This window comes from Parasteatoda tepidariorum, chromosome 2, assembly GCF_982258835.1.
Source record: "Parasteatoda tepidariorum strain Cologne lab strain chromosome 2, Ptep-v5.0, whole genome shotgun sequence".
Classification (NCBI taxonomy): domain Eukaryota; kingdom Metazoa; phylum Arthropoda; class Arachnida; order Araneae; family Theridiidae; genus Parasteatoda; species Parasteatoda tepidariorum.
The window spans coordinates 86,274,550-86,301,593 of NC_141756.1; the positions used below are offsets into that span (position 1 = coordinate 86,274,550).

The 27,044-nt window shown below is 30.0% G+C and overlaps 1 protein-coding gene and 1 long non-coding RNA gene across 2 annotated transcripts in view; both read left to right on the top strand.

Moving 5' to 3' along the window:
- Positions 1 to 27,044, top strand: part of LOC107439874 (terminal uridylyltransferase 7) — a 57,967-nt gene that overhangs the window by 16,588 nt on the left and 14,335 nt on the right. Inside the window, exons 10-21 of the mRNA XM_087156648.1 lie at positions 787 to 834; positions 2,365 to 2,536; positions 3,800 to 3,976; positions 5,539 to 5,945; positions 11,308 to 11,556; positions 13,125 to 13,175; positions 21,897 to 21,993; positions 23,583 to 23,669; positions 25,297 to 25,400; positions 25,500 to 25,661; positions 25,793 to 25,882; positions 26,829 to 26,942. Coding sequence (XP_087012774.1) covers positions 787 to 834; positions 2,365 to 2,536; positions 3,800 to 3,976; positions 5,539 to 5,945; positions 11,308 to 11,556; positions 13,125 to 13,175; positions 21,897 to 21,993; positions 23,583 to 23,669; positions 25,297 to 25,400; positions 25,500 to 25,661; positions 25,793 to 25,882; positions 26,829 to 26,942 — 1,758 coding nt within the window. The remainder of the gene's footprint in view (positions 1 to 786; positions 835 to 2,364; positions 2,537 to 3,799; positions 3,977 to 5,538; positions 5,946 to 11,307; positions 11,557 to 13,124; positions 13,176 to 21,896; positions 21,994 to 23,582; positions 23,670 to 25,296; positions 25,401 to 25,499; positions 25,662 to 25,792; positions 25,883 to 26,828; positions 26,943 to 27,044) is intronic.
- LOC147815889 (uncharacterized) lies at positions 18,577 to 19,871 on the top strand. Its single transcript, XR_015431434.1, has 2 exons — positions 18,577 to 18,695; positions 18,733 to 19,871. It is a non-coding gene; the product is annotated as an uncharacterized LOC147815889 (long non-coding RNA).

The following is a 27,044-nucleotide window of genomic DNA, read 5'->3' on the forward strand; positions in this document are numbered from 1 at the left end:
TCATTTGGTAAGGTACTAATTATAATTTTTACACTTGTCCTACTCAAGTATTGATTGGCAGTATTGCTGAGGATTACTCAATGGGGAAGTAATTCTGCAATAGTTAGTTTGTGTTTTGCCATTTTGAAAGCATTTTTTCAACATTAACTTCATAGTTAATTCTAAGTTTACTTGAACTAGCATTTCTCTAAACTTATAATATTGAAATGCCAATGGAGTTTAAACAAAATTTGCCATGAAAATATTTTTCCCACGGTATAGGTTCCTTTTGATATGTTACATTTATTTGAAGTATTTAGAATAATTTATTTAAAAATAAGTACTCTTTTCATTTAATAAATTCTCTATTTCTGCCACCAAAAATTAGGTATGTTCAAATAATGTTTTCATATAATTGTAAAAGTAGTGTTTTATAAGAAAAGATGAGTCTTGCACAATACCTTGAGGAAGCACAATACCTTGAACTAATTCATTGTTTTTGCTATTAAAATCACCAGTGTTTTCTTTTCTTGCAAATTAAAACCTAGTTTTTTTTAAATCTAAATTATCAACTGATATTCAGAAATATACAGTGACTTATACCTATAAGTTTAGGTTTTTAAAGCGTTTTAGCTGTATATTTTTATTTATACTTGTGCTTATATTAAAAGAAAAACCATGTTGAAAATTTGTTTTATAGCATTAACACATTGACTGACAGTATTAATAGTTGTTAAATCATATTTCTATTTCTTTTATTAAATTATTTTTAACTAGTTAAATTTCCAGTTTGTTACTTTATTTTAGGTGAAGAATTTTTCTGGTTCTCCAGACTTTTATGATAAATATGTAGAGGTAAGATACTATATAATAGTTAGTAAAAAAATTTTCATATATAAAAGTAAATACTTTTATAAAATATGTTTAGACTTGAAATTTTAAATATTTAAAATTTAATTCTTCCTAGTTTTCTTTTTTGTGACTTATGCAAAACAGCTTAACCAAAATAATTTAAACCTCTATATCTCATGTACACAATAAATATTCTTTATTACTAAACAATTCATGAAATATTTATAGTTTCTTGATTGTTAGTAAAATTTCTTAGATAACCATTGCTTTATAATAATATGGTGCACTTTCTGTGAAATTTTTTTATTTTTTTTACTCGCTTTGATAAGCAAAATTATTTAACAACTTTGTTGCTTTAATAGCTAATAAAAACTTTGCCGAAAATAATAATTTTTCTTTTCGCTCTAATATAGACATCTTTATTTGAATTATGTTTCCTGAATTATAGTTAAGCTTTCAATGAACTTTATCCCTTTTTACATGCTTGCTTGTCTTAATCTTAACTTAAAAGTATATATATGTGAAAACGGTCACACAGAGTCTAGAAAATATTTGAGAATAAACAAAAGTATTCTTTTTTTAAACATTTTATTATTATAGAAAATTAGTTAATCCTAGAATCCTGAATAAAATTTGAGTAATTTGCTTTTTATAAGTAATGATTATCTAGGGAAAATGTTGAAAGAATTTCCCTAATTATGTCAAAACACCTGATGTATGGAAAAATTTAGTATTTTGAGTGGCTCTTATCTTTGATTGGAGAGGAATTTAAGAAAAATAGTTTATGATAATTATTTTTAAGAAATGCTAAACACTTACTCTAAAAATTGATTAACAGGAAATGGAATAAAAATTATGAGACAGACTTGCTGCAGACTTTAATTTTTTTATATATCTCATGGAGTTATTACCTTTATATCTCAGGGCAGCACAGGCATACGTCATTATTAGAAAATATATAATAATAGCATATAGATAATCGCATAACCGACAGTCAAACAAAGCTGCTGTTCAATATCAAATATTTAAAATTGGCTGCTAGTCGGTTATGAAGAACTGCCACTGTGTGATGTCACTAAAAGATCTTACTACAACTGTGTGATGTCACTAAAGGACCTTACTACAACTGTGTGTTGTCACTAAAAGACCTTTTTGATCTTGATGGCCTTATTTCTCGGTGGCTATGGTTGAAAGGGCTATTGTTAAAATGGTTTCTAAAAACAAAACTGGCCAAAGACTATGCATTTTTTCTCCATAATTCATGTATCGAATGCCCATTTTTGTAAAATAGACTTAGTTTTTTTATCCAGATTACACGTTTTTGCCTTTACTAGTCTAGTTTTAGTTAAAGCATAAAATTACGGTTTCTCTGTTTATAACCCAAATATTAGCATTTAAAATTTATTATCAATCAAATAATTTTAAATTTTTTAAATCTTGTTATTAATTAAAAATCATTTTGCTATAAATGTATCTATGTTTAGATTTAGGTGTATAATTGTATTATAAACATGTAATTAAAAAAATTTTCAGGACAAAGAATGGAAATCTCAGAACACAGATTCTATAGGAGAGCTATGGTTAAAATTTTTCAGATTCTATACATATGAATTCAAAATTGGTGAAAGTGTTGTTTGTATTCGCTCTTCTAAACGGACAACATGCGCTGAAAGAAACTGGAATACAAGATTTTATGCAATCGAAGGTAAAATTTTATTTTAATTCTACTTTTTATTTTTATTTAAATGGTTCATGTAGAGGAAGCTAGACCAGCTTGCCACTTCTATCTAAAATGCTCGTTTTTTTTTAAACCTAAATTTATGTAATTTGGAATAATAGTAATGTAATGAAGTAATTTCAGATAGGTAGAAAATCTCAGCATGCTTAAAATAAAACGTCTGTTGGCAAAAAATTTTCGTGGTTATGTATTATCTAGATTATGTGTATGGTCATGTATATAAACTTATTTTCTTAACCCCTTTATGATCTTATTGTTTTCAGGAAAATTATGTAAAAAAAAGGTGTATGTTTAATATCTATATTCATTTTTGATTTTTTGAATTATTTTTTGCTTGAAATTTACTACTCCATATGTCTCCATATTACAACTCCATGTAACTCTGACTCCATAATGTATACAATATTAAAAAATATTTTTTTGCTGAGCACAAACCAGATGTATTCTCGAAGAACATGAGTAGCTGAGCTATGAATATGAAATACATATCACACACACACATATATATATATATATATATATATATATATATATATATATATATATATATATATATATATATATATATATATATATATATATATATATATATGTATATTTGAATAATCACTTCCCCTATGACTGGGAAGCATTTATTTGATTGCCCCTCTCTTCTTGACATTCGTTCTTGTGATGACTTTTGTGCCCTCTCACCTTCTGTAGCTACTTCAGTGTTGTATTGGACTGCAAGACGCCTTATGTTTGAGAAGACGATGGTGGGCGTAATTTAAAAAAATAAATAAATAAATATTTGAATAATACTGACATCCAATTTAAAATAAACTATCTCCTGTTACATTAAGAAAAAGTCTGGTGCAGCCATCCAGCATGTTAAATTAGAAATAAAAGAAATTCCGAGTGCACAAGATGGGTATATTTAACCTTTTTTGGTGCATTACTCTTGAGTGCTTTTATCCAGAAATATCATGGATGCGAGAAATAGGAAACGAAAGCTCTTCCCGTGATATTGATGGGAGCAAGAGGGAAAGGGTTAAAAAAGAATCAAGCATCAAACTTTATCACTTTATCCTAAAGGAAAATATCTAAAAAAAAATTATTTTTATCTAACACTTAAATTAACAGAAATTTGTATAAATAAAAACTTATTGATAACAATTGCAAATATTTTAACCTCAGTTTTCATGTTTTGATTTCAATTAAGTAAATAATATTTTTTATATTCATTTTCAGAGCCATTTTTAAGGAGAAATATTGCATATGTTATACCAACCTTTCAAATTTGCCAGTATATCCAAAACTGCTTTCTTCGAACTTATCGATATTTCGCCTATCCACAACAGAAAAAAGGGTTCGAAATTGTTCATTTGTTAAAAACTGATGACTTTGATGCTCTAAAGCTCTCTGAATGTGAGTATAAAATTTCATATAAGCAATATACTTTTCATTTAGTTTTTCATTGTTAATTATTAATTTTCAAGATTATTAAACTAAGTTAGTGTATTTTAATATATATTGATGTGCATACAAGTAATTTTATTTTATATTATTGATAATTTTAAATCTGCTTCATTAGCTTTGTCGCTGTATTTTGTGAAGGTTTTGCTAAAAGTTTGATTTAGTTAATATAATTTTTTTCTAGTGAAACTAAATCACGTTTGTATTTATTTTTTTATTTGATGCAGTTTTAAATAAATTTTGAAAATGTGTATTATTATTTAGTTTGTATTACATTACACCATATAGTTAGTTCAATCTAAAATATCTATATAAAGTTGAAACTGATAAAAGTATATACATACATAACAAATTTCTTGTAAGCTCTAAAGCTTTTCATTATAAACAGAAACAAGAAAATAAATAAAAATTTTCTATTTAGTAATGTTATAGTTTTTAGTATAAACTTGAAAAGCAAATTAAGTAAAATTAACAATTAGCCAGATTTATTTTTTGTTTTACCAGTTTCCTTTTCTATGTTTTTCTAGTTTAATACTTTAGCTACAAAAAAGTTATATTGATTATGATAACTATCCACTTTAAAATAAAACTAAGTTGAAAATTGTCCTCTAGAATTTTCGCAATTCCAACAATGTGTGCAGATATTCTTTAAATTTTTATTGTTAAACTTTATTTCTTGTGAGAACAATAACAGCATATTTGACTGATGTCACATTATCAAATTGTCTAAAAACATAATTAAATTTTGTTTATGCAGCGTAGTAAACTTATGAGTTATTTTAATTTGTTGGAATGACTAAATGTTTTAAATCACCCTTTTGTAAACTTCATAGTTTTATACTAAAATTAGATGTATATTACTGATTAACTTCTTTTTCTAATGATTGGATATTCACAAACTGCGTGCCAATCTTAATGGTTCAAAAGGGTGACCTCAAATTTGCTAATTAGGTGCTAATTATTGAAATTTGTATAGTTTTCTCAGCCCAAAATAAAAATGATAACAGAGTAATAAATTTTTAATAAAAAATCATTATTATATATGGAATTATCTTGGGATAAACATTTTTCATAATTGTGGGGTGAAAATTTTCAATTTGTTTTAAAAAATCTAGAGATGGTGAAGTATGCACAGAAATTGAATGACAACCACCGGTTAAAGCATTCAACCACTCTCCTGCTTAATTTATTAAGACCATATTTTCCAAATTACGGTTGCCTCCCATATTTTCATAGTCAAAAACTCAAAGCCACAAAAAAGGAGGTATATTTATTCAAATAAAGTGCAATTTTTATTTCTGGCTCTGCAGTTTAATTAACAGTTGGCACTAAATTCTCAGAATATCATTTTGCACCATAAAGATTTGCACTTCGTTTGTGAAAATCTGATCATTAAAATGTAAGTTATTCAGCATGATATCTACTCTTTTTTTATTTTATTTATTATACATACATATAAATAATATATAATAATGCAAAACTAATGTATAAATGAGTTTTTATTATTATTTTAGATGTGAAGGAACCTCTACTTAAAGAAGATGTTTCTGATGAATCTGAAGTTTCAGACAATGAAGATTCTACTGCTACAGATTTATTAAATATCAGCCAAGAGTTAGAAGACCATGACCCTGATATAGCTGTTGAAGATCTAGTATCAGTTATTTCAAACATATCACTAGAAGATTCACCAGAAAACATTATTGAAGGAGTAACAGAACCATCAAATCCTGTTTCAAATGACGCAGGATCAACTGTTCAAAATGCTGAAGAGAAGCAGACAGACATTTTGCTGAAGGAAAGTCAAACAAAATTATCAAAACCAAATACTCCAGTTTGTCATTGGGATACGAATGGTAAAGAAGTGTCAAAAGACATGTTTTCCTACAAGTTTGACGTTTCCGTTTTGAAAGGAGAAAAGGTATGTATTTAATGTACAATTTTGTATAAATTTTGTCAGTCGTAACATTTGTCAGTCGTAACCTTTTACAAAAGAAATAACGCAAAATTCTACAAAAACTAATTCACCATTTTATTATTCTTTTTTCATCCATCGTTCAAAAAAAAAAAAACAAATAGAAATGATCATATCTATAATATCAAGCTTTTAGCTCGCAACATCAGAAAATGCGTGTTATTACATCACGTGACCCTGACACCTTCCCCCCAGAGTCATATTAGATCCAAAGATCGAATATGGCAAATAATTTAAGGGTCACACTTTACACATAAACAAACTATGTTTCACATTCACCCAAATATTCACTGAATCTTAGGTTTAACTTAACACTAGGTATTTACTTTAATCACCTAATAATAATAATAGGAAAAAATGTTCAGAGTCTTATTTTAGTTTATATTTACAGTCTGGACAATGCATCTGCATTACTAAGTTTCGATCCTTTGATGTGACTTGCCTCAATATCATGGCGTTGAATGGCTAACGCCCATCTCTGCAACCTCGGGCTTTGGGGTGTCGCACTCGTCAGAAATACTAGGGGATTATGATCAGTTAATAAAATAATCTTAGCACCACAGAGTAAGGTTTCAAATCTCTGCAAAGCCCAAATAATAGCATAAGCTTCCCTTTCAATTGTAGACCATTTCTGTTGAGTTGAATTCAGCTTCTGGCTACCGAAAGCTATGGGACGAATATTTCCTTCTTCATCTAACTGACCTAAACAACATCCGACCGCATTTTGAGATGCATCCGTATGCAAGTAGTAGGGTTTCTCTATGTCTGGGACTTGTAACTCTGCGATCTTACATAGCGACGTCTTCAATTCCTTGAATGCCTTCTCAGCTTCTTCGCTCCAAGGAATCTCATTAGGAACTTTCTTTTTAGTAAGCTCTGTTAGTGGAAGAGCAATCTTTGCGAAGTTTGGAATATACTGCCTGTAAAAGTTGCATAATCCCAAAGCACTTCTCAGTTGTTTTTTGGTTTTGGGTGCCTCTAATTTCTGTATTACTCTTATTCGTTCTTTGTCAGGAGCATGTTTACCTGAACCAATAATATGTCCTAAGTATTTAACCTTTTGTCTAGCAAATTCGCACTTTCTCAAGTTCACGGAGAAATTAAAATATTCCAATCTCTTAAAAACTTCTTCAAGATGAATCAAATGTTCCTCCCACGTATCAGAAAATACTGCTAAATCATCGATATAAGCACAAGTGAAATCAGACATGGACTGAACCACTTTAGACATAGCTCTTTGGTAGGTTGCAGCAGCATTTCTTAATCCAAAGGGTAATACATTCCATTGGTACTGGCCTCGGTGAGTTTGGAATGCTGTGAGGTGTTTGCTGCCGTTCTCCATCGGTATAGCCCAATATCCCTTCAACATATCTAGCACAGTAATGAATTTCTTCTTTCCTACTAAGAAATTCAACTCCATCATATTTTGCATTGGATATGCATCCGGAACGGTAAGAGCATTCAAACTTCTGAAATCAATGCATAACCTGATTGTTCCGTCTTTCTTATGAACACATACTACCGGGTGTGCTATCTCACTTACCACCGGTTCAATCAGTCCTAACGCTAGCAATTCATTGATCTGTGCATCCACTTTCCCTTTTAAGTTTTCTGGTATCTTATACGTTTTTGGTTTCATCGTATCCTCCTCAGCTTTCAGCTTTATCGCATGTTTCCCAACTTTAGCTATCCTTATCTTCTCCGAAACCAACGTTTTGCGTCTATGTAAAAGATCTTTCAATTGATTTTGTTGCATTTTGGGTAAGTAATCCAAATTTAATCCTTTCAATGCTTCATAGCTTTCCACATCTGTAGGAAGAGTTGGTGTTTCGTATATTTCACCAAATTCATCATCAATATCATAGACAACTCCAACTGTTTGAATTCTCGCTTTGTATTCTCTCATTTTGTTAACATGCAATAATCTTAAATTTCCTTCAGGCATTTGCAAATAATACGAATTCGGTTTCACTCTTCTAATTACCTTTACTGGACCTATCCATCTGGCATATAATGAATTGGATGAATCATGCATTAGCACAAGTACTTGATCTCCTGGCGCAAATTCCCGGTATTTTTTCCTTCTATTGTAATATTTGGCATAATTACTTTGTTGCACATCACTTGTTAACCTTGCCTTTTCGGTTGCTATTTCTAATTTTCCCTTTAACTCTTTTAAATATTCCTCCGCTGATCCTTTCATATTCAAAGGTAAAAACATATCTCCGGCCCAAATTGACTTCAAGATAGATAACGGGCCTTTCGGTTCTCTCCCGTACATTAGCAGAAAAGGTGGTACTCCTGTAGTTGCATTTGGAACTTCTCGATAAGCCCATAGTACAAATGGTATATGTCGATGCCAATTTCTTCCTACTTCTCTAATAATGTGATGTAGCATATTTTTGAAAGTTTGGTTCCATCTTTCAATCAATCCGTTCCCTTCCGGATGGTATGGCGTTGAAAATCGCGGACAAGCTCCTAAAACCTTCAAAAACTCTTGCGTTAAACTTGCCGTAAAATTTGTCGCATTATCCACCACGATTACTTCTGGAATTCCTGTCCTACAGAATATTTCGAGCAGTGCTTCACATGTATTCCTTGCCGTTAACGATTTGAGCGGGACTGCTTCAGGCCATCTTGAATGTTGGTCCATCAAACAAAGGATATATTTATGTCCTTGTGCTGATACTGGATCTAGAGGACCAATTAGATCTACGTTCACCACTTGGAATGGAAGTTCAGGACGTGACACAGGTGTTATCGGAATTTTGTCTACTGAACGAACAACTCTTCTACCTTGGCACCCATGGCATGAGCTACAATAAGCTTTAATTTCCTTGACCATCCCTGGCCAATAAAAGGAAAATTTAATTCTTTGAATTGTTTTACGAGCTCCTAGATGTGCTCCGAATACTGACTCGTGGGCAATTTCTAGTATTTTACCTTTTCTAATTTCGGGAATTACTAATTGTTGTATTCTATTCCCGTCCAACAGCTCTTCATGGCATAGTATATTATTTTGTATCACATACCCTCCTTTATTTTGCTTCCCCAATTTCCATGCTTCTTGGAGAGTATCGCAACTTTGTTGTTGTACCTTGAATCGTTCGGTTTCATTTCCATTCTTTTTATCACCGCATTCACCTACTGTTGGCTCCTGCTGCTCTTCTCCGTCACTTGCACTCATATATAACTGCTCCTTTCGGGAATCTGATCTTAGCTTCATAGCAGCAGTAAAACTGGGATTGTATACTCTTTTTTGTTCTAATAATGCCTCATAAGTTTCAGCATCCAACAAAATGTCAGCATTTAACCCATTGACGGCTGCTATCATCGTTTTAATTATAGGCGTAATATATCCTTCCGTTACCAAAGCGATTTCCACTTCTTTTAATTCAGCTTTTAGACTTTCGCCAAACGCAGGTTGTAGTATTATATGTCCTTTGTAATCCACTTCCTTACCCACTATATCGTTTTTAAATACACTTATTTGTGCACCAGAATCTACTACAGCTTCGTATTCATTTCCATTATATGAAATTCTAACTTTCTTAAGGGCAGCTATTTTTGGTTGAACGCCTTTACATTTTTTGTTTCCTATCATGACTTCACCGTTAAATCTTGCAGTGACTACTTTGCTTTCGATATTTCCATTTCTGAGTACCTTAACTTCGGATACTTGCCCTTCCGATACTTGAACCTCGGCCACTTTGCCTTCAATGTTTCTTCTCCTCTCTTTATTATCTCGACAAAATCGTGCCAAGTGTCCTACTCGTCCACAATTAAAACATGTGACTGGATTTTGGGAAGAACTCCGCTTATCAATTCTGCCATGGTTGTTATGCTCATGTTTATATCCTTCTCCCAATGTATGATATCTTCTACTAACCATGTTTGGTTTTTCCCGGTATAAGTTCCTATATGGTTGAGAAGCAATGAATTTAGTAGTTTGGTTATATTTCCTTGCATTCTCGTACTCATCTAACTTCTCAGCAAGTGTGTCAACTGAGCAAATTCTACTCCACTCATCAATAAAATGATTTTGTATGTCTCCAGGTACTAGTTCTTTTATCTGTTCGACAATGACAAGTTGTTTCAGGCTGTCGAAATCATTAATTTTTAGTCCCGAAACCCATTCGTTAAAATAGTTCGCCAATTCAAATCCAAAATCTCGCCAAGTGCTCTCAGCCGCTTTACAATGTCTCTTAAACTTTATTTTAAATGCTTCTGGGCTCAATTTAAACCTTTTCAATAACATACATTTTACATGTTTATAATGATTTGCTTTTTCTTCAGGCTCCCTTGCAATTAAATTCGCCATTTCTAGAGGCAATAATCCAACAAGATGCGTTACCCAATCTTCTTCTTTTATATGGACTCTTCGTGCTTGTCTTTCAAACAATATTAGATAAAAACTTATATCACCTTCTTTTGGATCAAAAGTACGCATTAATTTTTGCAATCCACCAGGTACATGTTCTCTTGTTTCTTCATTTCGAGAGCTGCTCGTCTCTCCTATAGTACCAGTATGTACCAATGAAGCTTCTATCTTCAACCTCTCCAATTCATATTCCTTTTCTTGCCGCTTTAATTCATCTTCCCTTTCCTGTTCTCGCCGCTTTAATTCACCTTCCCTTTCCTGTTCTCGCCTCTTTAATTCATCTTCCCTTTCCTGTTCTCGCCGCTTTAATTCGTCTTCCCTTTCCTGTTGCTTAATTTCATATTCTTGTCGCCTAATTTCATCTTCTTTTTGTTGGCGCTTTATTTCTTCTCTTCCACTAACTATTCTTTTTAATAATTCCTTCACAAACTCCTCTTCGTACTCCGTACTTGCCAATATAATCTTCTTTAATTCGGTAACTCTCATGTCTTCCGTTGCCGTTTCTCCTAACTCTTCCGCCAAACACTTCAAATCTACTTTTAAAGCTCTTCCTAAAAATGCCATTTTTCACCTACTACTTTCGAAACTGCACCTTCTTACAAAAAAAAATGCCACTTCCTAAACCAATTTCAAGACAATCTAAATAACTCACTATCTTCCATCAAACAACTTGAAATTCATAGAACAAACAACTACCAATCTTTTATTTCGAAATCCATTGGGGTTTCCCCGCACATTTGTCAGTCGTAACCTTTTACAAAAGAAATAACGCAAAATTCTACAAAAACTAATTCACCATTTTATTATTCTTTTTTCATCCATCGTTCAAAAAAAAAAAAACAAATAGAAATGATCATATCTATAATATCAAGCTTTTAGCTCGCAACATCAGAAAATGCGTGTTATTACATCACGTGACCCTGACACATATCACTAGAAGATTCACCAGAAAACATTATTGAAGGAGTAACAGAACCATCAAATCCTGTTTCAAATGACGCAGGATCAACTGTTCAAAATGCTGAAGAGAAGCAGACAGACATTTTGCTGAAGGAAAGTCAAACAAAATTATCAAAACCAAATACTCCAGTTTGTCATTGGGATACGAATGGTAAAGAAGTGTCAAAAGACATGTTTTCCTACAAGTTTGACGTTTCCGTTTTGAAAGGAGAAAAGGTATGTATTTAATGTACAATTTTGTATAAATTTTAATTAAATTAATTGTGTATCTTGTAAACAGCTATATTAACATGAGTCAGCGTAGCCGAAAGGTTGGCGTCGTTCTGGAAAGACAGAGATGCAGAGTTCGTTCCTGATAACTGAGAAAATTTAAAACTCTGAAATAAGCTTTTATTTATTATTTTTGTATCTTCTAGAATGTTCTAATTTATCATTTCCGGTTCCATTATTATTCCTATAAAAGACCAGATGTCTCAAGTCGAGACGCCAGTTGCTTTGTTCCCTGTACTTTGAAGGTGTTCAATAAATCGCTTCAACTTTCTGAACTAATTCATTCTATTCTATGTGACATTATTTGGTGGTGGCGTCAGGTATTAGAAGCAGAACTGGCCGGTGATTTAAGAGAGTCCAAGATTCTAGGAAATTCTGGAAACTTTTTTTTTTAAAGAAAAAGATAAAAAAAATGTATCAGTTCTTATATCAGTTCAGTTATATTCATTCTAGGATATTTTTTAATATAAACTGTTTTAATACTTGAGTGAAATTTTAAAATACGGAACAACAAAAAGCACAAATGTGTTTATCAAGTTTCACTATGATAGTAATAAACATAAAAATCTAATTTCTTTAAAAATATGTTTATACCATTTCAAATTTGGAAAACATTTTCATTTTTTTGTTAGAAATGGTTATTATATTTAATCAATATAATAATATTGGTTTATAATATAATACTTAGTTCATTACACTTAGTAATTTTTTTGTCTTTATAGTTACTTTGCTCTTTTAATTTCATCAAAACTAAACAATATGTTTCTGATCCATAAGCAGTAAAACCCTGAATATCGGACCCTTAATTAAAGGACACACCAGTTATCTGGTTTTGTTCTAACACTAGTTTCATATCAGTATCAAAAATGCTTGTACCATAATCTATATTGTACTCTAATTTATGCCAAAGCTGAAGATGTGTTAACTAAATGATTTCTGTGGCTTTAAAAACAAGGCAATTTGATGTTATTATTGCTAAGGCAAATCTAATATCTGACTTCTAAAAACAACTATGAAACGGAAAACTAAAAGGCATAACTGATTTTTTCCCATTATACTATTATATCATTAGCTATGATTAAAAAAAAAAAAAAAATTTATAGAAGCTTTATTATAGTTGCTATTTTAATAATTTTACTAATAGTTTAATGTTTATATATTGAAAAAGAATCTCATAAAAAGTGTTCCGATTATTTGATGATTTCGATTTTCTGACATATTTCTGGTTTCAAAAGTGTCGGATATTTTTCAATTAATTTGTTTAAGCTCTATTTAATTCTTCATAGAAAATATTACTGATGCCACTTTTCGAAAATTTGCAATTATGCAAATTTATTCCCATTAAGCTTTCATATTATACAATTCCATGTTTCACTTACTGTAAAAGAGTTAGTTTTAAATTTATTCCTCTGTGATTTTTGATGCTGTAGCACTTTATTTATTTGCTCATTTGTTTCCTTTGATTCTTTGGTATTTTAAAATTTTTTATTGATCATTATTGCATTTTGTTCTAGCCAATTCCTTTAACATGCAGATTATGCAAGAAGACTGGTCATCTGAAAAAGGTATGTTTAATGTAAAATACTGTTTTATATTGTGCTCTACATGGTTGTATTCAATGGAAACAATTTAGTGTTACTAAACTTAATACGAGACTTAGTATCTAAATAAGGAATAAATAGATAGTAGGAGTTGAAAAGTATTAAAATATTCCTTCAGTTATTATAATAGATTCATTTTCTTTTTATTTTGCAACAGGTTATATATTTTTTTAAATGCCCAGGCTACAGCAAAACATACCTTTTGCAGCATTCATAATATGTTTTATGTATATATGTACTTTTATCGGTTTTAAGATTGATCTGACTATATGGTACAAATTTTTTACTGTGCTATATGAAGTAACTGTGACATTAAGTCACAGCCTAATTTCTAAATATCCCGTTTTATTAATCAAAATACTAATTTTTCGGCTTAATTTATATTTTTAGATACAGTTTTTATTGTCTTCATCTTTTTCTTCTCGCCCCTTAACGCGTTAGCGCAATGAGGACACTTTCCCCAGGAGGCTCCTTGCACATTCTTCAGACACTCCTTTTTCTTGGAAAGAAGGCTGTCGGCGACCTTTGATGTCAACACATGTTTGTAGTTACGGTACGGTCGCCGTTAGTATTTAATTATGCTAAAATTTAAGGAGTTAGTTAACTCAGTTCAGTTCGCTCCTTAAGCTCGATTTTTTTGGCTTTTTAGGAAGTTTAACTTCCACTTCTAGCTATTTCTTTAAATACCGCCCATTTTCTGGGAGCGGACACATTCGAAATTTAGTTGTCAACACGATCCCTTAACAGGGGTTTTTCATTTTCACCCCCTCCTCTCTTTGGAGAGACGGAGTTTTATTTTTGTTTTAAATATATGGCGGTCATATTTCTCCGACCCTCTGAGGTTGCCCTCTGCGGGCTGTGATTGTTTTGTTTTTTTGTTTCCTCGACATGAACATTTAAGTGATTATTCGATACTTTGATTTTTCTCAGTCACCTCGCTCGCGTACTGAGCGTTTATTTTGCTTCGGTTTTCTCTCTGGTTGAGGGAAGGAACTTCACTCCCTTTTAAATGGCGTAATACCTGCCCGACGACTCCCCAAGGATGCGTTTTTTTCGACAAGAACGAAAATCAATCTATCGACATCGTAATTCTTTGGATCGCCCTTCCAGAAGCGAAATGTTTATGTGTCGACTGAGACAACTGCCAGCCGCCACTGATGCTACGAGGAGATGAAAAGATGATCAATGTTGGAAAATATGCCTTGTGACCCCTAACTGGACATACTTGTGATTCTGATGCCCCAACGATTTTTTTGATAAGAAGTGATCTGCAGTAATAAACTACAACAAAAAAAATGAACTCTGGACTTTTCCTTGTGTTTTTCTTTAAATTATTGCAGCTAAGCCAAATTGTGTGACGTCTCCCACCTGCAACAGGTATGTGAAAAATCATTACAAAGACATCTTGATTTCTAGTGTGTTTTCTTCTATGTTTTTTTATTTTTAAGGGTTATTGCTCACTTTTTTTTAGTTTCGGCCATCCTTTAAATTATAACAAGCTCAATATCGAGCCAGCCTTTTTATAACATATGGCGCCGTTGACCAGCCACATTGCTGTTGTACTTGTTTATCAAATTTTTTGTTTTCTAAAAATGATTTAAGGTTTAATTATAATTAATATATATAATTTTAATTTTGTTTAATATAATAATTCTTTTGATTAACAGTAATTGATGATTTAAGAAATTAATTCCTGGCATTTTGTTATTTTAATCATTAAATGATTGAAGATTTTGATTTTTGACCAAAATTTCTAGCTACCTACATGTTTTTTTTCTAAAAAAAAAAAAAAAAAAATAATCAGTACTGTAATGCTTTATGTAAAAAGTAGGTTTTCATTTATTACCTACATTGTTGGGCTCAATTGCTGCAAATAATAAATAAATATAGGATTAATTTTGACTTCAAGCTGGTGTTTATATATTAAGTTAAGTATGATTTTTGAGTTGATTTAAAATAATAACAATTACTATATGCTGTAAATTGATTCATGCAATTGTTTTGTGATATTGATCAGGTTAACTATTTTAATTAATAGTATAACTTTAAGTGAGAAAATGCAGTTAACTATTTCTTCATAAATCATCTAAAATAGGATTTGATTTTAGTATTTAAAATTGATGTTCAATGTTATTGATGTTTACACAAATGCCATATTGGTTGAGTAAGAATCGCACAGCTCTTATGTATTTGAATGATTATAATTTTAATTTTGTTGATTTAAACTTAAGGTTCACTTATTGAATAATTTCATTTTGAATAGCAGTAATGCGTATATTAATTTTAGAGGTCATTGTCATTTGTTGACGTTAATCATTAGTAATAATAAGTAATTTGTATTTATATCAGTCTTTAAAATGTTATTTTTTTTCAATATTTAACTAGTTCACATAAATTCATGATAAAATTCATGGTCACAGGTTAAATGAGTCATGTTTATGAATGTTTTATTTCTAATACTTCTTTAAATATTTAATTGTCAGTATTATTTAATACTTGTTTTTCAAGATGTTTCATATAGTTAGATAATTCAAAGTAATCATTTGAGTCATATCATAATTCCTTTTCATATGGCAATTTTTTTAATTGTGATTTGTTGCATACAATTTTTCTTAAAATTTAATTTTTAAAATATATGGTATTGTTGTAGTAATGGTAATTTTATACTATTTTTTATGTAAAGGTTTTTTCAATGATGCTAATCAATATAAAATATTTTTGGTAGATGCCCCCAATTCAAGCCGCAGTAGGACTAATTTTAATTTGGCAATTATGCCTGATAATTTTGACAATATCACTATCCTTAAGGTTTATCCTTATGGTTTAACAAATAATTTTTTTGATAATAATTTTTGTAATTAACTTATTGATATATGTGTAACGAGTGTTATTTGGGCATCGTTGTGTGTGATGCTGGTCATTACATATCCATGGTACAGCGGGGTCTTGTGGCAGTTGTTATACAATATCAATGACTTTTGCATTTATAAGTTTATTTCTTCTAACTTTTTAATGTTTCTAATTTTTACTAATTTGCTCTTAATTGAAGGATGTATTCAAAAATGAAAAGTTTTTTTTCTAATGATGGAGGATGAGCAGTTCCCTTTTATATTTTCTTTTGGTCAATTTTTATCAATTTTTCAAAAAAAAAAAAAAAAAATTCTCTTTCCAAATTTTTTTATCTAATGTTCTCAAATTTGGCTCTTTCCCAATTTTTTTATTATGTCATATTCTCAATTTTAGTGAATCAATGTTTTGATGTAAGATTTGCTAGGCTTGTATGTTTGAATGTGTTACGATTTTCTTACTGGAGTATCTGAAAATTTAATATTTACTTGAATTATTACAAAAAAAAGAATATTTGGGATAAATCTATTTTCCTGAATCGTGTCTGGTAATACAGATGCATCAATATTTTTTGGGATTAATTTTTTTAAACTAATTGGGATAAAATATGTCCTGATTGCTCTGGGTAATACCTGAGCTCAACGATTTTTGCTGGTAAATTAAACCAGAAATTTTTTTTCTTTTACTTTTCCCTGGCCATAATAGAGTCAGACGTTAATTATTAATTTTAGTTTCCTGATCAAAAATGAATCAGAAGGTATTCCTGGTCAAAGAAACCAGAAGATCAATTATGATTCCCTGGTCAAAGAACCAGATGATATATATGACATATATATATATAATAATAATTTAAAATAAATACAAAAAAAAAAAAAAAAATGATTCGAGTCAATTGTTAAATAATTGAATTGTTTTGATGCTCTTTGAAGAAAATCTTTTGCGTAACCTTTGAATATCCATATGTTAATAATTACTAAAGTACATAACTTTTACAAGGTTACCTTCATTGTTAATGTTAAACTAATAATTAAGTGTCTTTTGAGGTTAAACATTTTTGCTTTGTTTGAGAACATTCTGTCATTTGTGTTGTTATAATCATCAAATCTTTCATTATCAATAATACATTGATTAAGTAATCACTAATTTTATAAACGAACAAAGGATACAAATTGGTTCTTGTCTAGCTTTTACATTTTTTCTAATGATTGTTAGGTCATGTTTTAGACATTTTTAACATTAGTAAACACTTAATTTAACTTTGAGGATGACACAAATTTCGAATGCCAATTTTTTTCATTTTTTTGATCCTTGCTCCTGTACAGAATTTTTTTTCTTTTTTTATGTAATGAATTAAGTTTTATTACATAACTTTTGGATTCTCAGAATGTAGTAAACGGCTACAGCTCTGTGTTTTAGATACAAAATTTTTTTTTGTATCTGTAGTGTTGATGATTTTAATTTTGTTTATGTCTGCTTGCAAGCACTTTTTGTTATTTTATGTTCATCAAACTGGTTTTATTCTTATGTTCATCAATATTTTTTATTTTTATGTTCATCAAGCATTTTTTATATTTGTTCATAATATGTGAATTTATGAATTTTCATTTTTAAGCATACTTTATAGGTATTGTTTATGGACATTTTAAGTAATCATTAGTTACCAGTATTGGTAAGCAGCGTTTTTGATCATTGTTTATAAATTTTGTCTATAGATAAATTTTGTTTTTGGTGTGTGTTTGTTATACATAGTTGTGTGTAGACTATGATTTCAACATACTTATGTGATCAATTTTTTAGTGAGAAATATGTCTGTGATTTTTTAAGGTGTAATTTCTAACTTAGTTTTTGCAGGTGTTAAGTTCAATGTTTTTGCCTAGGCGTTTCTATTAATTTAAGTTTTTTTATTTTTAATCTCTCTAAGTTTTAACTTGTTAATTTTTTGTGCACTTAATTGATCTCACTAATGACTTTGATTTCTGAACCCATGCATAATTCATAGGTTGTATACTAATTTTTGTCGTTTTAACTCGGAATACTAAATTATCAGTCGTATTTGATTGGTCGTAAATTTTTTTTTTCAATAATTGAATTGTACAAAACTTTGTTGTACAAATTTTTTTCTTCATTCGTTTAAACTCGGAATACCATCAGTCTACAATGTTAGCCTGATTTGTTTTCATTTGTTTGCAATTCTCAATTTTTTTTAATAAGCATAATTCAGCAAACAAAATCAATTTTTTTCATTCCTTTTTATAAGGAACCATTTGAGTTAATGAATTACCTCATATTTTTTTTTCACATTTATTGAGTGAGTTATCTATATACTCATTGAGTCACATTTTATCTCTGTAATTTTATTGTCTATGGAGATAATTTTTTAATGTCAAGTGAACTTTATTTTGACTATCGGGTAGGTCAAAAGTTTTTAGCAAACAATTAAGATTGTTTACTTTGTTATAATCAAGATCAGCTATGTACAGCTGTTACTGTCCGTTTGTGTGTTGTGATTGCTATTGTAACTATGTTGGGGCACAGCATTTCTACTTGAGACCAATTTACTGTCAAAATTTTTGAGATCGAATGTTATGTAACATCTGAATGTTCTGTTAAGGCTGATGTGGTGGACTGGAGCGGCAGGTTGTTAAATTATTAATTTTATTATTTTTAGTGGCAGGTTGTTAAATTGTTAAATTTAATGCTTTTCGGTTACGAATACTTTAGGCCTTTCTGCTAATTTTTTTAAATTTAATTTTAAAAAAAAAAAAAAAAAAAATTTTTCATTTCTTCAAAATTTTTTTTTCACCGGCTGTGGGTATAATGTGACATTAAGTCACAGCCTAATTTCTAAATATCCCGTTTTATTAATCAAAATACTAATTTTTCGGCTTAATTTATATTTTTAGATACAGTTTTTATTGTCTTCATCTTTTTCTTCTCGCCCCTTAACGCGTTAGCGCAATGAGGACACTTTCCCCAGGAGGCTCCTTGCACATTCTTCAGACACTCCTTTTTCTTGGAAAGAAGGCTGTCGGCGACCTTTGATGTCAACACATGTTTGTAGTTACGGTACGGTCGCCGTTAGTATTTAATTATGCTAAAATTTAAGGAGTTAGTTAACTCAGTTCAGTTCGCTCCTTAAGCTCGATTTTTTTGGCTTTTTAGGAAGTTTAACTTCCACTTCTAGCTATTTCTTTAAATACCGCCCATTTTCTGGGAGCGGACACATTCGAAATTTAGTTGTCAACACGATCCCTTAACAGGGGTTTTTCATTTTCACCCCCTCCTCTCTTTGGAGAGACGGAGTTTTATTTTTGTTTTAAATATATGGCGGTCATATTTCTCCGACCCTCTGAGGTTGCCCTCTGCGGGCTGTGATTGTTTTGTTTTTTTGTTTCCTCGACATGAACATTTAAGTGATTATTCGATACTTTGATTTTTCTCAGTCACCTCGCTCGCGTACTGAGCGTTTATTTTGCTTCGGTTTTCTCTCTGGTTGAGGGAAGGAACTTCACTCCCTTTTAAATGGCGTAATACCTGCCCGACGACTCCCCAAGGATGCGTTTTTTTCGACAAGAACGAAAATCAATCTATCGACATCGTAATTCTTTGGATCGCCCTTCCAGAAGCGAAATGTTTATGTGTCGACTGAGACAACTGCCAGCCGCCACTGATGCTACGAGGAGATGAAAAGATGATCAATGTTGGAAAATATGCCTTGTGACCCCTAACTGGACATACTTGTGATTCTGATGCCCCAACGATTTTTTTGATAAGAAGTGATCTGCAGTAATAAACTACAACAAAAAAAATGAACTCTGGACTTTTCCTTGTGTTTTTCTTTAAATTATTGCAGCTAAGCCAAATTGTGTGACGTCTCCCACCTGCAACAGGTATGTGAAAAATCATTACAAAGACATCTTGATTTCTAGTGTGTTTTCTTCTATGTTTTTTTATTTTTAAGGGTTATTGCTCACTTTTTTTTAGTTTCGGCCATCCTTTAAATTATAACATTCCAATATCGAGCCAGTAAAAATTATAACAGTAACTTTTTTTTTTTTTAACTTTTCTTTGCATGGATTTTTCTTTTCTTTTTTTTCAAAAATAAATCAGGGTGATATAATTCATGCTCGAGATTAAAAGAAACTTCTTTAAAAAAATAGTGTTATGAAAATCATCAAGCAAATTTGCTTGTTAAGCTCAGTAAAAAATAAAAATAGTAATATCAGTAATTGTATCATTTTTATTCCTGATGAAAATTTTAAAAAACAAAACAATTATTCTCCTCTTGCAACACTCTCATAAATTCATCTGCATTGCGGTACTCGTCAGTAGAATTTTCGTTATCAAGGCCATCTTCTAATAGTCAATCACCTTCTATCTAGTCCAAATAATCTTCAATGTCCTTCCCTTCTACATTTTCATCATACAACAACTGCATAGTAATGTAAATTTCTGTCAGATGGTTTTGATTAAATTATTTTGGGTTATCACTATACACCCTTGTGCAAATTAATTGAAACAAACTCAATAAATTCAGAAAACTAAGAGAAAATGCTATTTTATTTAAATTTATACAAACTCAAAAATTTTTAGTACATAATATGGTCTCCACGACACTTTATTAACATTTGGACACGATTCGGCATGGATTCCACTAATTTTTTACAGTCATTTATAATATTTGTGTCCTTGTACCACACATGAATTAACGCCGTGATTAGCTTCTCCATAGTTGTACAGTCCATATTTAATAGGTGATTCTTGCATATTGCCCAGAGATTCTCAACTGGGTTGATATCCGGAGATTTCCCTGGCCATTCCAATGTCTCAATTTAATTCTCAGACATGAATTTCTTGACAATTTTAGACGTATGGCAAGGAGCTAAATCCTGTTGAAAAATCCCTGTTCCTTCAGGGTATCGTTTCTTCAACTCTGGAACAACTTTTTTTTATCCAGAATAGTAATGTACTGCTCAGAACGCATCATACCGTCAATAGGCTGCAAAGGTCCAACCTCATTGTAACCGGAGCAACCCCAAAACATCTTCGTTAAAAAACACGAAAAAAAGAGTTTGTTTCAATTAATTTGCACAAGGGTGTAAGTTGTACAGAAATTAAGAGAAAAACAAAGCAAAAAAAAAAAAACTTTTTTACTCATTATCGCTTTTATTAGCAAAACTGTCTCAGATTAGTTATTATGAAATACTTCAAATGTCACACGCTTCTCCTAACCACAGCAAAGAGCAGAATAATAAGTTCAAACTCCCTATAATAATTGTGACATTTAATGTGTTTTTTTGTTGACAGCTACGTTTTCTATTGCACAATAGTCGTGACAAAAGTTGTAAGCTAGGACTAATTTACAGTACACCTCTTTTGAGTACAATTTTTTTGTTCACTAAATGTTATAATGGAAATTTCCATCATGGTACAAAGAAGGGCTACAACAGTGTAAAAATTTGTATACTTAACAATTCAAAATTTTTTCAACTGTTACTCAATAAAATAAATACTTAGAAATTTTTTTTTTGCGTATAATCATCTTTGAATAATCCAATTCTATAATTCTGTGCAAAAGCTTTTCATTTCCATAAAAAAAGTTTGTGACATGATATGATGAAATACGAAAAAATTTAAATTTAGGAGTCCGAACTTTCGAGTGCTCACCTGACCAAACTATTGGGACCATAGCTCTCAGATTGCTGCGGCTACCCCCAAACACTTTGGGGGGTTGGAATCAAACATTTGTAATACATTTACAATTGTATTTGTAATTGTCTATTTTTTCTATCAATTTCTTAGCTTAAGCTTGCAACATATTTTTGTTCTTTATTTTAGGATTGTCCAGTTGAAGAACCTGAACCTCCTAAACCTTTACCTCCTATGACTCAGGAATTTTTAGAAGCTATTCATCGTTGTTTGCAATATATTTATGGTAAATATTTCAATATTTCTAATTAATTTTTTCTCTATTATATATATATATAAACATGTGTGTAATCTTGGCTTGGTAGAGTAGAAGCTGTTTATAGATTTGGAGATTATGGTGTTCAATTTTTAAGAAAGAAAGATTAATATAGTTACTCAAATCATGAATCTTAAATGTTTCCCTAAAATATTCTAAGGAGATATATAGTTTCCAATAATAAATAGTTACTTCCATTACTAGTGACTGATAGAACTACAAGGACTGCATCTGAAAACAAAATTAAAATTAACATTTAAATTTTTTTTGATAAAAAAAATTCAAAATATTTAATAAATGAACCAAATTGAAATGTTTTCAAATGTATAGATTTGTGTTCAAAATGTCTTTCTTTATATAGTGAAATGCTTTATTGCAAATAGGTATTTTAATTAAGATTAGTCAATATTTATTCTCCAATAGGGCTCAGATTGAAATTAATTTCATTTTGGCTTTCTGAGTTGTAATCTTAACAAGTTATCGAGATTGTCCACACAGGGCTAAGCGCAGGTAAATTACTCAAGGGCTAGTGTGGACATAAACCTTTTTCATAAATTTTCTTATAAAAAAATTTTAAAACTTTGAAGTACAGATATTAATTAAAAGGCTGAATAAGAACCATCAAAATTATTGGTAAAAATACTTCATCAGGTACAAATTATATTTAATAAGGATTTTTGACAAATTTGTAAAAAATGTCCTTGCTAGTTCTCCTCTTCCTTATGTATTAACTCTATTTCTGCTGTGGTTAAAACTTGTTAAGTTATTAATGATTTGTGGCTTCTAGAATTAAAGTTAAAGTTTATTATTATGCTCGTGGAAAATTATTATATGATGAATTTTTTCTTCACAAAAGCAAATTTAAAAATTTATGTTTTAAAAAGTTGCGATAAACTATTTTTTTTCCATTTATTTGAAACTATTTTGTTTTTCTATGTAAGTCCAATATTGATCCATTTTTGATTTTACGACCTATTCATTGATGTCATTCTGTAGTTTGTGGAATAGCACACCATGTAGTGTAAATTGGTTATTTTGGAAGGTAATTTCTTTTTTGATGTTTTTCTTTAAAAAAAATTAAATGCGTCATTATAACAGGAAAATAATTACTTAAGAATTTGATTTAAAAATATGCAATGAATGCAATAATTCAGAATTCTCCTCAGATGACTTTCTTAAATTAGTGTTAGCTTTAAAAAAGAAAATATTTATTGCTTTTCATAATAAAAAGGACATTTTTTTAATGCTATTATAGTTTCTTGTGGTGTCATATGATATATGTGCTGTTATTATGTAATATGTCAGGAAACTGTTAATGTAACTGCTTATAATTTATGATGAGATAGCAAAGTTACTTTTTTAAAAAAAAATTAAGTGTGTAAAAATTTTTTTTCATTATAGGCTTTTTCTGCAGAAATAAATGTGTCTGAATGTTAAAAATTTTACTAGATTATACGAAAGGCATGCATACACAATGTGTGCTTCATTTACATTTCAATGTACTTAATGTTTTGTTTGAAAAGTTTTTTTTTTTTTTTTTTTTTTTGCTTTTTTTACAGAGAAAAATCGTGTAAGTGATGATTACTACAAAGAAGTTGAAAATAGTATGAAAGATGTTGAATCATCCATCAAAAAAGTTTTTCCTGGTGAGATTTTTTTTCTTTTGCCCTCTTGAAACTTGTCTCTGTTGTTGGTCAGATCAATATAAATAGGTTGAAACTTCTTGGCAACAATGACCAATGAGTCCATAGTAGTTACCAATAAGTCCATAAGTGCCTTATTTTTTTTAAATTTTTAAAAAGTATTCTGACTTTTTAAGAAAGAATTGAAAATAAAGAAGTGTCTTTTTTGATTCATAATGAAGCATGGTGTAATGAAATATTAAAATAACACTTGATACAGTTGAATGCTTTAAATACTGACTAAGCCTCAACCCAGATTTTGGAGAAAATCCTGCAAAGTGGGGGATAAACATCAGCAAGGGGGAAAGAAAAGAAAGTCAAACATATTTAATACGGCAGAAATGTTGCTCTATGTAATTAAATATAAAGCAAATGAAACTAAACCGAAATAATTAAAATAAGTAAATTGTATTTTAAATAACTTACTTTTCACCTTTACTCTTCTTTTACAATTTGTTACAATTCCATTGTTAAATATAATTAGTGAGAAAAAAAATTATTTTCTAAAGAAAAAACACTAAGAATGTAAGATTTGATTTGAATATATTTATAGCCATTTCTGATCGTAACTGGAAAAACTTTAAAATGATACACCTGAAATAGCGTTACTATAAATAAGGATGTTTGAATTTGAAATCTTGTCAACGTAAATTGCGATGCTTGATTTTAAAATTGCAAGACTACGAATTGCAACATTTGATTTTTAAATTGAGTGACTTTGAATAGGGATTTGTAATTTTTAAATCAAGTGAATATGAATCACAATATTGGTTTTTAAAAATGTATGAATACAAATTTCAATATTGGTCTTTAAAAACACATGTATACAAATTGCGATTTGTGATTACTTAAACACATTAATACTAATTACAATGTTTGATTTTTAAATCACTCTGATTTGAATGGCAATGTTTAAAGATTTTCAAATTAAGGAGATTTAAATCTTAATTTATGTTCTAACTCTGTATATGGGAGGTGGATGGGGACTTATTCAGTTTTGATTATGGAATATTCATATTTAAATGAATCTGGCGGCTTATTCGGTATTTTATGATAAGTGATCTACATGTTAATAAAACTCACATAAAATATTAATGTGATAATTTTTCCAAAATTAATAAGTGATAGTATAATTAGTATATAACAGAAATTATGTGCTTGTATATGAACTTTTTGTGGTGGTATATATTGTGGTATATATATAGCATTATTGTGGTTTTAAAAAGTAAAAGTTTTAGCAGAAACTTTTTTTATAAATGATTCTAATAATTCTTTCCTCTCGCTTGATCTCAAGTTAGACGCTAATTGCTGGTTAATTTACCAGAATAATTCTAAGTGCGGCCTATTCTAAATGAGATTGTAAATTATTATTAGTTTGATATTTCTATACTTTTTTGTTTAAAAACAAAAATATTTTAATAGGTCATGTGTTTTGGGAATGTTTGTTCTGTGCTGAAACTATAAAAGTCGGACAGAATTTTTTTATAAAATTCTTCTTCACTTTTTAAATTTATGCTGATTTGTAATTTTAATAGTTTAAAGAATTTAACATATTTATAAAAAATCTTTAAATTAATACCTTATATTTCAGATGCAAAGCTGAGTTTGTTTGGTTCCTTTTGCAATGGTTTTGGCTTTCGCACATGCAGTGACATGGATTTTTGTCTCACTTTTACTGGACATGACACTGGAAAAGTACTCTCTCTCTCTCTATTTTTATTATAATTTTTTTTTATTAAACACATTACTATTAAACATAAATTAGGCTTTGTTTTTATGACCTTTTTTTTTCAGGATTTGGATCATACAGAAATAATTAAGAAAGTAGCTGCACAACTTATTAAGCATCCAAAGCTTGAAAATATTGTTCCGATTACCAGTGCTAAAGTTCCTATAGTAAAATTTGCTTGGAAAGATTCTGAAATAGAAGGCGATATAAGCTTATACAATACATTGGTAATTTCATTTAGATTCTGCAGAAATTTAACTTAGTTAATTTTTTTTGTGGCTTTCGTATTTATTATCTTTTGAATTGAAATGTATTTTTACGATCTTATTTCTGTTTGTGATATTTCTGTTTATTTCAGGCTTTGATAAATACTCAGATGCTTGAAGCATATAGCAAAATTGATCCAAGAGTTCAAATTTTAGGTTATGGCTTAAAATATTTTGCAAAAGTAAGTTATTTTTTGTTACAAAATATATTTGAAATTTACAATTAAAAACTGTGATGTTGTTATAAGCATTACATATTTCCTAGCTTTTAAATTTCCTTTATTTCATAAATTTAATCATTCTTAATCCCTCTTTAAATAAATAAATTAGTTTAGTATTTTTGATTCAATTTTATAAAGAATTATTGCGAGTATTTCTGTCCTCAATAAATGTAATAATTAACTTTTTATTTCAATGTGAGTGTATCAAGTGAACTAATTATTATTCAATGTCACGGCAAATGAGCATCAAAATGTACTTTTAACCTTTCTTTCACCAACCATATTAAACATTATTATATACATTAATAAGTTTGCTTTAAATTTCACTGAACTTTTTGGCCTATTATTTAAATATGATTATTTAATATTATTCAATGAACTATCTTTGATCAAAAGCCGCGATGGCTCAGGGGATAGAGCATTTTTGAACCAGGTTCGAATCTCAGTCGATACGAAATACGCATCCGGCTTGCGCTGACCTCAGTGCTGATGTGAAATATCCTCAGTGCTAGACGGATCATGGGTTAGAGTCCCCTTGCCGTCAAGCTAACTGTGGGAGGTTCTCGTCGTATTCCTCTCCATGTAAGGCAAATGCTGATTAGCTCAATCAAAAAGACCCCCATGAAGGCAAATTTCTCCCAATTCTCGATCCAGGAGTTCCCTTGTCTTCTGGATTGGGTTCAGAATTACAAGGCTACGGAGTTGAACATTAGTAGTCATGAACTCATAAAATTTGTTCAGCTGTTCAACAGCGGTTATATATATAAAAAAAATAATAACTTGAGGTATCGTGGAGTTGGCGGAATCGTTTTAACTTTTGGCCAGATCTTTTTTCTTTGAATGATCTTTTTTCTTGGCCAGATCTTTTTTCTTTGAGCTGAATTTTGATTTTATTTATTTATTTCAGACTTTGGGTATTTGTGATGCATCTAAGGGAAGTTTGTCATCATACGCATACATATTAATGGTTATATTCTTTTTACAACAAAGAAATCCTCCTGTAATTCCTGTTCTTCAAGAGGTAGGTGTTATTTTTTATTACAATTTCTTTATATTATAATTTTTTTTATTTAATTTTCTGTTTAGTTATTATTCTGGAAGTTATTCTACAATGAGATCTTAA